Genomic DNA, 14,553 nt, shown 5'->3' with positions numbered 1-14,553 from the left:
TTCAGCTGTATGCATGCTTCAGTGCAAATGCTGTCAGTGTGGAGTTTGCACTTTCTCCCCGTGACTGGTTTCCCTTCCCTCTTATGTTCCAAACACGTGCAGGCTGGTAGTTTAATTGGCCACTGTAAATTCCCATGTGTGTTGATGAGTGCAGGAACCTGGGGAATTCCAGATACTGTGGAGAGAAGGGAAAATAATGATGGGATTATTGTAGTCAGCATGGACTTGGTGGGCCAGAGGCCCAAATTCATTTCACTGCACCTTCGGGTGCATGTGACAAATAAAATTGACTTTGACTTTGCTGTACCTCTAATGAAATGGCTAATCCAACAATTTTGTGGATGAAGCATTTGGATCCAAAGATAGTTTCATGTTCATAACGGTCAAGAAATTGAGACACAAGTCAGATGATTCCATAATATTTTAATAAACAAGTCCTACAAATCAACTTCACATCGTACCTTGCACAACAAAAAAAAAACCCTGTCTAAATTTAGTGCCGGCATGGGCAATGCATTACCAAAATATTACTCCGACAAGATAACACATTACAATAATAGATCATTGATGAACTACTAAATAGCTAACACTTATAGACTCAATTACATCCATAGCTTACATAAGACAAAAGGTCAGCAAAAACAAAGAATTCAAGGCACTATTTCAATGGTAATGTGGGCCATTGATCTCAGTACAGTTGGCTCCAATTGAGGATATCAAATATTTTGCCCACTTTGAGCAGAATAAAAAATAAAAAATAAATCATAGAAAAGACAAATATATCAAAACGCAAATCCTTAACTGGTCAGAAAACATTGAGATTTGTCTCAACTCACTCAGTATAAATCTCTGTCATTGAAAGTGCACTTCAAATGTTAACTCGCTTTTGAAGGTGGTACGAATTGCTCCATTTGAGACCAAAATGTTCAGACTAGATCTGACCAAATAGCAGCAGTTTATGTCCAAATGCAATTTTGGCTTTCTTAGATTTATTGGAGTAATTTTATACCCAAAATATTGCTTCAATCATACTGTTAGCATGAGGATCACCTAACAAGGAACAGGTGATTAGTAGCAGCAAGCTTCTCTCATGATAATGGCAAATCGTGGCTGCAGCATGACATCCAGTTTTTACATAAAGATTATGCACAACTACTCAATTAAATCCACAAGCTCAAATCAAAGCCTAATGGATGGCTTCAAAAGTTAACAACCAAAGTTTTATGTCAGAAATTGCAAGTGCTCTCAGACTATTGCAGCATAATTCATTTAGCATGAATATCAAACGAATCAGCACATTTAAATAAGTAACTATGTTTCTCAATTATTTCACAACAATAAAACCATGGCAGTTGATCAAATTAGACATACCAAAATGATTTTGTAATACTTAGCCGTCCCTTACCATAAAATAAACATTCATGTTGCTGCACAACCCAGGCCAAAGCAGCTCACATATATCAGCAACATTTTCTTTGTGTCATGTTCAAACTCAATTGAAAGACAAAAAGAAAATCTTCAGCTGGACAGATGGGAAAGGGGTTAGGAGGTACGAGTTGCTTCACAGTAAATCAATAGATCCATTCCATGAAGCAGCTTCATTATCACTCAAAACCAAAGTAAATCAAAAAACTGGGTCTCTCAAACCAGTAGATTTGGTTTTAGATCAAATAGCCAATAACAGACAATAATCTTATTGAGACAGTTATCAATTCAAGATACCACTATTACAATCTATACTTTATGCAATCTCAATTTGCTACAGACTCTAGATTTTTTTTTTTTTTTTTTTTTTTTTTTTAAAGTCCTTTGCAAGAAGGAATACATTTTGAAAAGACTGCATTTATTCCCACTCCATGGAAACAAAATCCACATGAAACTTAAAATAAAAAGGTTATGTTGAAGTGGCAATCCCATCAGACACCAAATGTACTTTAGAAGCTAATTCGTTAACATAAAGCAGGCCTTTGATTTCAAACGATAGGCAAGCTTCTGATTCATTACTGAATACCACTTAGAGTGGATCTTATTTTACTAGCTATACAAGTCTAAGCAAGGACTTGCATATCACAAACAATACAAAGCTTATTTAACGACTTAGTGACCTAATAAATCAAGCCAACTAGTGTAGAACAGTTGTGGTAGACTTCTATTCTGTTAGCTCAGCTACAGGTAACCAGATCACAAAATGGTTAGGCCTTCATTCCTCAGCAACCAGAAAAGTGTCATGGCCACAAAGCTCACTACATCATGTCACATTTCCTGTCCTGGACATACCCAGCGGGTTTTTCAATTTCCTGGATCATCATTTTGAATATTTGCACTGTGGTCTGAAAAAGAACAATTCAGTTATGTACATAATATTTAATATAAATACTTGCCAGAGATGCAAAGCCTAGGATGGCTGGTAAATATTTTCTCCCCTTCCCATAAATGTACGTGAGCAGTGACACTCGGGGGGGAAATTAGTCAGTCAGAATCAGTCGCTAATATTCTGACCAAAGCACCATTACCTTGTTGCAACGGATTTACAGTAAACTGTACCCACAATTGGCATAGGCTCAAGTTGGATTTGGGGACCTTTCTTTAGGGGTCTTCAAAGGTGAATAGCCTCCTCCTCTTCCATAAATATTTATTAACATTTCCTCTGACATGCAAGAAAAACAAATCCTATGAACACTGGTTTGGAATCCAAATTCTTCAGTACCAGCACAAGGTTTAGACATCCTCACTTATTCAGCACAACGCCTCCTTTAAGAGACAAATGTTCAAGCAATCAATTTCTTCCCAATCACTTACATCATTCTGTTTTGCCGACGATTCCAAGAATGCAGCTCCCCAAGAATGTGCGAGTTTCTTCCCTTCTTCAATTTTCACCACTCTATGGAAAAAAGGAGTAAACGTGTCAAAATGACACAATTATTAAAACAAAAAACAAATACACAAGCAATTTTGGCAAAAAAAACGATTTTTTAAATAAAGTCTGAAGAATCGACTTCCACCTCCCTCAAAGATGATACTCCACGTCGTTTTTGAACAGAGGCGTTACACTGGAAAACCTTTTATCCAACTTCCAGATCAAAAAATATTTTAAAGACTGTCAGAGACCATTTCCACTGAATTGCCTCGGATTCTATGATCAACCGCTTCAAGATCTGGTTCCCAGTTGGAATTTCATAAATTTGAGCCTTAATCATATCTGAACGCAGCACTTCCTTTTGTACTAATTTCCTTTATTGTACATTGATTTTTTTGATTTTTTTAAAATATAAGAGGAAAATACTCATTTAATATCTATAATCCCAGAGTCTTTTACAATAAGAAAAAACTGGCAAAAATAAAATTCTTCTAATTCTCATGAGGACAATTAATACCCAATCATAGACATTTGAGGCAGCAGTTGGCAGGTACCTTTCTTCAACCATCATATTCGATGTTTAATTTCCCAAGTCATTTCCTCACATATCCAGAAAAGGTAGATGATTTTTTGATGCTGAACTAAGAACATTCCAAATAGAAATATCTCCTGGACAGTGTAGAAACCAATTCCCTCCCTTGCCACTTATTTGTTGGTTCCCACCTATTACTGAATAATTAAGAATAATCCTTCGTTATAAACAATGTTTTATACATTAAACTTTGCTCTTTAGAGAAAAACTTCTACATACCTTTGTTTGGTAAGGTCTTTCTTATTTGCAACCAGCACTGTCGGTATTCTAAACAATTGAAGGGGGGGGGGGGGAAACAAAGTTACATCAGATTCAACTGTGAAGGCTAGAAACTGTCACCATAACCCTGGCATTTTAGCATCTGTTCACATTTGGACTGTGGCTTTAAAATTAGGGCTTGGAGTCATTTAGTCCTAAATAAACCCCAAAACACCATTGAGCAGGCTGTTGCAGGTACATTTATTTCATTTGATCAACAGGGCAGCGCTCAGCTGAATTGGGTTTGAGTTCTAATGTGGGAAAAATACATACCTGTGAAGCTTTCAACATTGTGGGCCTTATGCCAGGTTTCTCTCTATACTTGGCTTGGGGCATGACTAGTTTTTGTGTATGTCCATATTACAGTTAGAATGTGGTCAGAATGCATGTCCTTTGCTGTATCCAGCATGCTTAGCCATTTTTTAAAATATCACAAGAACTTGAGACAGGCTTTGTTTTACTTTAGGCACGTTCTTCTGCAGTCTTTAGCTTGATAAGGGATACATTGGGTAATAATTAAAAGATTAAAAGACAAACAAATACAGTTCTGGCACAGCTGGTTATGCACAGTACTTCAGATCCATCCATGTGGGAGGAAATGGTCTAGTTTTGAATCCATCCTATTTAGCACAATGGTAATGCCACACCACGCAATGGTGGGTGACTCTGATGGGATATGGCTTTCCAGAAGGATTGTATAGTAGTCACTCTCAACAATACAAATCATGGACATTGCGCATTCAACAGGTAAATGGATCAAGTACATTTTTCTTGTTTCATTTCTCTCACCACACACCAAAGGCCGAATTTGGCAGTTGTTATTCAGAACTCTGTCAGCTCCACGAGTGCAAATAGTTCATGGAATATTTGAAGTTACACACTGGAGATCTGGACTGGAGATCAAAATGGAAATCCATTGCCATGCTGACAAAGTTAGAATTTTCCTCCACCTATCCCACCCATCTTCCCTACCCCAAAATAATCCCATGGGAATGAAGATACCTTGCGTTAGAGTGAGAACTATAGTGCTTTCCAGTAAAATGGCCTCAGGTACTTCCATACACAGAAGGCACAGGTCAACAAACACGAGAAAGCACTTGCTTGCATGCCCTCACTACTCACCTGCACATTTGGCAAAAACATGGAGGTTCAAAAGGTGGAGCATAATGTGGAGATGATGGCCGGCTGAGGGTTAAATAAATAATGAACAGAGTTAGTCATAACTGTTGGAAGGGCCTTTGCTTGTGCTACTAGTACGTCAGCAGATCTGTCCAAGTTGTGTTTAAATCCCCAGTCTTGCAAAACAGAGGAATAATATATACAGTACATTGTGCATTGCATCTTCCTCATTTTATGGAAACTGCATTAAAAACTTCCATTACCACCTATATAAAAAGAAACACTGCATGAATTTTTCATGTACTACTCTATAAGATGGTGTTAAAAAACAGATAAGTGCATTCATCTCTCAAGCACAGCCCTTCATTTAAGCTATTTTAGATGCATGAAGTCTTTCTACCAAAATAACAATTGTAGTACTTGAAAACCTATCGTAGGTGCATTTAAATCTAAAATGAAGGATCTACCAGTAACAGTAGTGGTCACACAGTGTCGATGTGTATTTTCTTCTCACAATCATTTATTTTGAGAGAGTCTAAGGAATCGCAATTCAACATTTAAATAAAACATTTAGAATGTTGCTTTTGATTTTATACGATCACTTGGAGCTGAAAGCAGGCACTTCAGTGGTCTGGATTTTTTCCCCTGTAAACTGTACATTAAAAAGCGTGGTTTCAAAGCCAAAGGGTCCTTAGCAGAGTAAAATTTAGACATCAGTGAGCCGCTGCTTACATTGAAAGCCTAATAAAGTTAACATGTGCATCATTGGTTATTTCTGATCTCTATTATTGCAGATGAAGATCATCCTAACCTGTACTAGTGGAAGTACATAGAGCACAAGAACAAAAGAGCAGCAAGATTTCATGATAAACTGTATCCACGGTGGATACAATACGTTTTCTTCGGAGCAGAGAGGGCAAAAACAATAAATGCCATGATTTATCTATTTGAAAAGATTTAATGGTTACAAATACTCCTGTAACACTTAATGGTAGGAGAGTATATATATATAGCACAACATTATAAAGGTGGCAACTATGGACCACCTCCACATCATTGTGTAGAAGGCCTTTCTTAGCTCAGTTACCATGTGAAACGGAGGTGTCCAAACTCACAGGCTGCAATTTTGACTTTTGAGGATCAGTTATAAGCTTGGTTAAGTACACATCTCCAGAATAGGAAAACCAGTACACAAAGGTAGATCATTTGTTGCCTTATTCAGTTTTAATAATTTGTTCTGTTTGCAGATAAAAGTTGTTGAATAAAACAAAACGTACAAGTTTGATTACGTCAGCATATTACTGTGGAATTCACACTGAAATAAAGTGTACCATAAAACCAAACCATTGAAGGTTTTGAGCAGCAACGGAAATGTCAGTAGACTGATGACTACATTTTAATGGCACATCTCAGTTTCCAGTTGTACCTTTGGCAGATGAGCATACTAACCATGCTCTACTTCCTCTTCAAAGTCCTTCCCTAACTGCACCTCCTTAGTCTGACTTACTGTTGCCACGAAGACAAAAACCTACTTATTTAATTGCAAGAAACCTCCTGAAATGAGGTAATATTACAATATTAAAGTTCCAGTTATACTTATCCTACCCCATGATGTAATTTTGACGGTCACAACTAAATGTTCTTCAGTAGAATAAGACACATTATGCAATCAATAAAGGTCTTATGCAAAACACTGCAGTAGAAATCTTTAACTGTACAAAGTCACACTGCCATTCAAATACATGAGTAACATTTATCAGCTTCCTCACATTGGTAAGTATTGGAATAAAATCAACTTTTATGACCAGTAATTAAGATATTGCAGATGCTGTAAATCTTACAGATAAACAGAAAATCCTGCAAATGCTCAAATGAAAACAGGCACCAACCGGCATGGTCAACTACCTGAAAACTGCACTCACAATCTTTACGTTAACATTCTAAAAGTTTTTTTCTTCTAATTTAAAATATATTATCAGATCCAAAATTGGCTTGGGCTATAGAAGATTTGGGGCAGTGGTAGAGGAGAGTTGGATTGGACACACCCTCAGAAAACCTGCCACAAACATCACCCGGCAAGCCCTGAAATGGAACCCCCAAGGAAAAAGGAAAAGAGGTTGCCTCAGGAACAGCTGGGGAAGAGGTGGCCAGACAGAAATGTTTGAGAGTGGGCTCAACTGGGGAGATCTCAAAAGAACTGCCAACAAGCGAGTGAGGTGGAGGATATTTGTCAATGGCCTATGCTCCCCAGAGAAGCAAAGGGCTTAAGAATAAGAGGGGTATTTTTCTTATTGGAGGTCTGTAACTATGGTATTCTGCAAGGGTCCGAGCTTGTTCCTAATGTACTGTAGCTTACTGATTTGAATGAAGTAGTAAGTGGCCTGATTAGCAAGTTTGCAGCTGACACAAAAATTCATGATGTTGTGGATAGTGAAGAAGGATGTCAAAGGACCTAGCAAGATATAGATCAGGAGAAAGTTTGGACAGAAAATTGACAGATGAAGATTAATCTAGACAAGTATGAGGTATTGCATTTTGGGAGATCAAATGCAAGAAGTATACTGTAAATTGCAAGACTCTCTTGTGCCCTGATGTATATAGGGATCTAGGGGTGCAAGTCCATAGCTCCCCGAAAGTGGCGAAACCAGTGAATAGTGTGGTAAACGTTTGTTAACAGAACAATCACTGGTGCCAAGCAGTAGACAGTGGTGTCGTGCGCATCCTCCGGCAGCAGGCATGGCTCACTCGCCACAGAGCCGGGATACCTGTCCCAAAAGCAAGCCGTCGAGCCCTGCCCTGCTTGTCCCCAAGGGCCAGAGAGGAGTGGGAGAGACTATCCATGATCTCCAGAGATGCTGCCTGACCCGCTAAGTTACTCTAGCACTTTGTCTTTTTGTGTGTGTCGCATTAAGGCAGAACGATTTGAATCGGCTAGGAAAGTAAGAAAGTTCCCCCTCAAAATATAATTAACTGATACTTACTGGATTTTTCCCACTTTGTCCAGTAGTTTACTGCGAATTATCTTAATCATCTCAAAACTGCAAAAACACCAAAGGACAGACATTAAGAGCAAAAAATTATAAAGTTACAAGAAACAGTTACACTATTCTACAAGTTAGTGCATAAAAACTTAAGTCCGCTCTCACCTTGCAAGGAACCCTCTTGCTCAAAATGCATTATTGTTCAATTTCCTCAAGTTAGTACTTACCCCAACTTTCCCCAAGTTAGTACTTGCTAGGTTATCTACCTGCATCAAAATTTAAGCAATGGCAGACTAGACCACAGAGAGATAATTTGGCCCTGGTGGTGGGCAAAGAGGAGAGAGATCCTATTCTGGTTCAGTGATTCAACTCTGCAGATGCAATGATCACACTCTTTAATTTAAAAACTCCAAAGTAGCCAAGCTAAACCTTGATGGTAGTAAAGCCTCACCTTGCATCCAATCATACGTATTCTTCGCCATGCACACTGAAATAACTAGAGTTTCTTTGGCTCTTCAATCAAATACCCAAGATCAATCTTTAAGCAATTTCATCTTATAATTGCTGTCAAATCACATCAGATATTAAAATTACTCCCATCGACTTCAGAATATTTTTAATCTCGTTTACTCACCTCTTCATAGATGTTACAGAGTAAACCAAAATATACCCATGAATGTTCACTGTGTGGGAGAAGCTGAAAATGGAATACTCATCCTAAAAGTTGAACAGGGAAAAAAAAAAATGCTGGAGAACGCAGAGCAGTATAGTATAAGAACAGGCCCTTTGGCCCACAATGTCTGTGCTGAACACAAGAAGAAAGTGAAATACAAGTTACCAAAAGTAGCAAAGTGTCATCAAACTTAATATTTGGCAACACAAATGTGATACCAAAAATGTCTGCAAAACAGTTAGTGTCTGGTAGGTAGCAAAAATGTTTTACAATATTCACAGTAAATCACATGACAGTTTTGAAACATTGTGCCACCCAAACTGTGAACCCATCTACAACACCCACAAAGACCTCACCTGCCCAGCAGTATCTACTAGCTGCAGGTAGAACTCTTGCCCATCGAAGTTTAAGGTTTTAGTAAATGCTGCAAAAAAATGTTTAAAGAAGTCACATGAGCAGAATGTTTGCAATATTAAGTTCAATATTGCAGATGATAGCTACACTGTAATCAATAACTCAGCAAACAAGGTGCAGTATTTCAGTTAATGCCGACTCATAATCTCAATAATCCTAACAGGTGCTCTACTTTAGATGCATATTTCACCCACCCCCCCATCCATAATCTTTTGAACATTGAGCAAGATCCAGTATTTATGCTACATGTTGTTCCATTTATCGCCCTACAAGCAAGGTAACCACATTGATTCACAATCTCAATAATCCTACTACATGTAGTATTTCAGCACAGCTGCCTCAAGAATCAATCAAATGCACATAAACAAAAAGAGAAGCAGCTCTGTTTCTAGGGAAACCAGCAGATTTCACTTACAGTGAAAGCAGCTTAGAAGAAATACACATTTATCTGATCAATTTGAAAATTGCAAAGCCAGCCTGACATCAGACCAGGATGTTACAGGCTTATATAACATGGTACTCAGTGCTACATCCACAAGCATTTAACAAGGTGAATTAGACATCAATTGCAATCATTTTCCAGAAGATACAAGTTGCGCTTCAGTGGGCAGCCAAATGCAAACTAGGGGGAATGTCCGTGGCAATTCTAAGAGTGCAGTACACTGTCATCTTTTGGAAGAAAATTAAATCCCAGGTCATATGCTGCTCATATACTGTAGATAGAAAAGGCCACAGAACTAGAAGAAGACATTTTGCTGCTGCCCTGCTGCCAATGTTTATTCCTTAATCAACATATTGAACAGATCACCATAATTTTAATGTGGACAAAAATGGGCACGTCCAACAACTGCAACTACTCCCCCACCTCCTTCCCCCCCCAACAGGATTTCATTGCCTTCGAACACCTTTGTGAGTTGCACTGTTGAGAGATGTGCTGTAGGGAAGTTATTTTCAATCTCTCATACACAGCAAGTGTGTTGTCAAACAATATTTCATTACTTGTGCATCTTCTTGCTCAACATTCAGTGAAGTGTACTTTGAAAAAAGAAATGAAAAAAGTAATCCAGTCCCAGAAATATCCCAGCAATCCCAAAGACCACAATGTTGACAACATGATCAGTTATGATGACCTGTTCTGTTACAGGAGACAAAAACCCCAAACCCTTAAAGTTATTGATTGATCCATGTGGATGAAAGCAGTGTCCAACACATCAGGATCTGAAGGAGCAAAGAATGTTCAAAGAAAAACCTGCCACTACACTCCTAATCACAGAGTCGACTACAAATTTGCTCAGCCAGTTATGGCACCACTAATGATATTTACATATAAAAGACCATACTCACTATTCTCAATTGTAGGGTCGTAACAATCCACGAAACGTCCATCCACAAATTGGACTGCCAGAGACGACTTTCCTACAAAGTTTAATTCAAAGCTAAGACATAATGAAAGACAAACAGCACTTGCCTTAATTCAAGGGGGGGAAAAAAATCTGTTGTGATATTGGTCATTATCACGAAGGCACTTTTTGAGGATTAAAAAAAAATTAAAACTTAAGATTTGCAATAACAGCTCAGCTTTGTTTTGCATAGTTCCAGTACTTATCCCCCCCCTCCATCTCCCCAATGCCCCCATTAATTCTCCAATAAACTGCAGATGCTCATTTAGAAAATATACAAAGTGCTGGAGTAACTCAGTGGGTTGAGCAGCATCTCTGGAGAACATGAATAGGTAACATTTTGGATTGGTTACCTTCTCCAGACTGGAGAAGGGCGAGAACTGAAGAAGGGTCTCAACCCAAAACGTCACCTATCCATATTCCCCAGAGATGTTGCCTGACCCACTGAAATACTACAGCACTTTATGTCTTCCTCATTGATCTCCTTTACATCTCTTCAAAACCAATAATCTGAAATTAACAGGCCTTCACCACCCTCACTCAGCTGGTGGCACCACCAGCATTTGCATCAGTCTCTCCCATGGTTTCTACCCATCTCTTCATCTCTCAGGCAACTTAAATCATACCAGTTTTCTTTTGCTGGGCTGGTCAAAAGATTGATCCAAAATATGAACTTTGTTTGCCTTGCCGCAGGTGCTACCTGACCCGTGGATTTACAACATTTTGTGTTTTCAATCTCAGCTGCCCTACCCCGGTTGCTGAATGAACTTAAAAAATTTGCAGCCAAGGCAGACAAAATTGCAGAATATTCACTTTCTATTTACTTTGGTGTCTTGCAAGTCAACAGAAGCCAAGCCTAGAGACCCTGGGAGTGTTCAAGAACCAACAGTGGATGATGAGATTGCCAAGGTCAAGTTTTGAATGATGTAAAAATAGGATGTTAAAAATACTTCAGTAAATGAAAAACAAATTACAAATGCCAGAAATGTGAAAAAGAAAATGCTGAAAGCACTCAGCAGGTGAAGCAGCATCCGTGGAGAAGAAAACCACCAAACAGGCTACAAAGTGAAGTCAGGCAATATCACTGGCAACATGTCCTTCCCGAATGAGCTCAATGCATTTTATGTTCACTTTGAACAGGTCAGTGAAAGGACGTCACCTGCCCAGTTAGCCTTAGGATGTTTGGCATGTCTCCAACGACAGATGCACCACAGAAAGCATCCTACCCAGCTGCATCACAGCTTGATTTAGGAACAGCTCAAAACAACAAGAAATTACAGAGAATTGTGGATGTAGCTCAGTCTGTCACATGGACGTCCCACCATCAACATATAGGATATAATTTCCTAGTTATTGTGAGTTCCACATTATCCCCAAAGTTCTGCACGTTTAGTTTATTATTGTCACATGTACCGAGGTAAAGTGAAAAGCCTTTTGTTGCAGGTTATCCAGTCAAAACGACTGTACACGATTACAATAAAACCGTCCACAGTGTATAGAAAGGGTACAACATTTAATGCAAGGAAATGTCTGCTAAAAGATAGTTCAAAGGTCTCCAATGAGGTAGATTAGAGGTCTGAAATGCACTCTGGGGTAACATGGGTGAGACGGGTCCTAACTTATGCCGATTGCTTTGCTGAGAACTTAAGAACTTGAAGATTTCGACATCTCTACTTCAGCACCATCTTTGAGGTATGTGTACTGCTTTGAGGTATGTGTACTGCTTTAAAAAAAATATATATATTTTTAAATACATTTTGAATTTGTTTCCATTTCTTGAATACTGCACCACTGCTATGATGGTTTGTATGACAATGAACACAACACTTTATAGACAATAGACAATAGGTGCAGGAGTAGGCCATTTGGCCCTTTGAGCCAGCACCGCCATTCAATGTGATCATGGCTGATCATCCCCAATCAGTACCCCGTTCCTGCCTTCTCTCCATATTCCCTGACTCCTCTATTTTTAAGAGCCCGATCTAGCTCTCTCTGAAAGCCTCCAGAGAACCTGCCTATACTGCCCTCTGAGGCAGAGAATTCCACAGACTAACCACCCTCTGTGAGAAAAAGTGTTTCCTCGTCTCCGTTCTAAATGGCTTACTCCTTATTCTTAAACTGTGGCCCCTGGTTTTGGACTCCCCCAACATCGGGAACATGTTTCCTGCCTCTAGCGTGTCCAAACCCATAACAATCTTATATGTTTCAATGAGATACCCTCTCATCCTTCGAAACTCCAGAGTGAACAGGGGTTTGGATTAGTTCTGGGATCTTTGTACTTGGTTTCTAATGAACATTTTCATGGACCTTTGCTCCCATCTACAGATTCAGGGAGGTCATTGGTGTTCTAGAATCTTTGCCTACTCTGGCGTGATCAACATGTAAATAATTACATTTAATGTGAATAGGGAGCAAAAATAGAGCCACTGTTTTGATTTATTTAGTTTGGTATATTATTGCCACGTATCAAGATACAGTGAAAGGCTTTTGTTTGCGTGTTAACCAATTAAATCAGATAATACCCTATGAATACAATCAAGCCAAACACAAATACAACAGGTAGAGCAAAGAGAAAAGTACCAGAGTGCAGAAAAGTTTTGCAGCATCCTAGTGTTAAGGTTACAGAGAAAATGTCTAATGTCCACAATGAGGTACGTTACAAGATTGGGAGTGCACCCTAGCTTCAGGAGAGGACCATTCAGAAATCTGATAAAAGTAGAAAAAGTCGTTCCCAAGTCAGGGGTTATGGGGAGAAGGCAAAATAATGGGCTTGTGGGGGAAAAATAGATCAGCCATGATTGAATGGTGGAATAGACTTAATGGGCCGAATGTCCTAATTCTACTCCTATGACTTACGAACCACAGCAACATAGAAACATAGAAAATAGGTGCAGGAGTAGGCCATTCGGCCCTTCGAGCCTGCACCGCCATTCATTGTGATCATGGCTGATCATCCAACTCAGTATCCCATCCCTGCCTTCTCTCCATACCCCCTGATCCCTTTAGCCACAAGGGCCACATCTAACTCCCTCTTAAATATAGCCAATGAACTTTATTTAAGTTACCACTTTATACCAATTTGCCCACTGCAAACTCCCACAAATGGGAACGAGAGGGGAAAAAAACAGATTAAATATAAAACAAAATACTATTTTAAAACGGGGGGGGGGGAGCAAAATAAAGGACATGCGTTTCCTTCCACTACTAAGACACATTCCCCTTATTTTCTTAATTTACCGTTATCTGAGATAGGGAAGGGGTGGGGGGGGGGGGACAAAAAATATTAGCATGCAAGTGAACGAATGGGAAACTGTTTGAATGTGAAGGCGGATAACTGAATGTCATGCCCTAATGAGGATTTACAAAATTTCAGTTTCATTAAATAGGAACAACGTCAGTGGAGAGTTGGAGAGCGAGCGGGCGGGAAGGAGGAAGACCGGGTAACAAACGCCACAGAAAGTAAAGCCACTCACCGACTGATCTGTACCCTAGCACCGCAATCTTCCGCGACTTCGCCGGAGCCATCTAATGTTTAGCCGGATGGGGGAGGAAGTCTATTTTTAAATCAATTTAAACAACCCGGTCTTGCGCTGGCCACGTGACAGCAACGCGTGTTTACAACCTGGAGAGCGGGAACCGAATGAGACGCTCGGGCCGCGCTCTCTTTTTCTTCGCCGATTTATGCAACCATCCACTGTCTCTTAATCGCCCACGAGGGCGTCATTTTTAGTCATGTTATTTAGCTTCTCTCTTCACTCACGCTTACACACAGAAACAATAACAATAACAAACCCTTCACGCCATTTGCACGGAGCGGTACCTGTCCTGTCACTCACGGCCAAGGCGCCGCCCCCTCTCCCCGCTGCGCGCCCTCTCCTGGGCGGCTCGCGGCCGCGCTGCCCGCCAGCTTCGTGTCTCCTGCACGGTGGCGCAGCGGTAGTGTTGCTGCCTTGCAGCGCCGGAGACCCGGGTTCGATCCTGACTACGGGTGCTGTCTTTACGGAGTTTGCACGTTCTCCCCGTGACCTGCGTGGGTTTTCTCCGGGTGCTGCTTCTTCTTTTGTGTGGCGTGTGCACAACCTAAAGTTGTTGAACAACTTGTTCTATTTGATCTTCCATTTGTGCATTGGTACACAAAAATGCTGGAGAAACTCAGCGGGTGCAGCAGCATCTATGGAGCGAACGTTTAGGCAACGTTTCGGGCCGAAACCCTTCCCAAAACGTTGCCTATTTCCTTCGCTCCATAGATGCTGCTGCAC

General features: G+C 39.9%; 1 protein-coding gene across 2 annotated transcripts; it reads right to left on the bottom strand.

The window, feature by feature from the left end:
* Positions 1-14,132, bottom strand: rhebl1 (RHEB like 1). 2 transcript variants are annotated; one of them, XM_033015500.1, is made up of 9 exons: positions 13,768-14,132; positions 10,239-10,310; positions 8,837-8,904; positions 8,442-8,524; positions 7,808-7,864; positions 4,830-4,892; positions 3,669-3,716; positions 2,800-2,881; positions 1-175 (listed from the first exon to the last, which is right to left on the bottom strand). In XM_033015500.1, the coding sequence occupies exons 1-9, from the start codon at positions 13,817-13,819 to the stop codon at positions 2-4; spliced, it is 699 nt and encodes a 232-aa protein (XP_032871391.1). In that variant the 5' UTR covers positions 13,820-14,132; the 3' UTR covers position 1. The 2 variants fall into 2 exon arrangements, with proteins under 2 accessions (XP_032871391.1, XP_032871392.1); XM_033015501.1 differs by lacking the exon at positions 1-175 and adding an exon at positions 407-2,330.
* Positions 14,133-14,553: the final 421 nt, after the last annotated feature.

Source organism: Amblyraja radiata, chromosome 46 (assembly GCF_010909765.2).
Source record: "Amblyraja radiata isolate CabotCenter1 chromosome 46, sAmbRad1.1.pri, whole genome shotgun sequence".
NCBI lineage: Eukaryota > Metazoa > Chordata > Chondrichthyes > Rajiformes > Rajidae > Amblyraja > Amblyraja radiata.
Note: the sequence above shows the minus strand (reverse complement) of the source record. Positions and strands in the feature narration are given on the sequence as shown.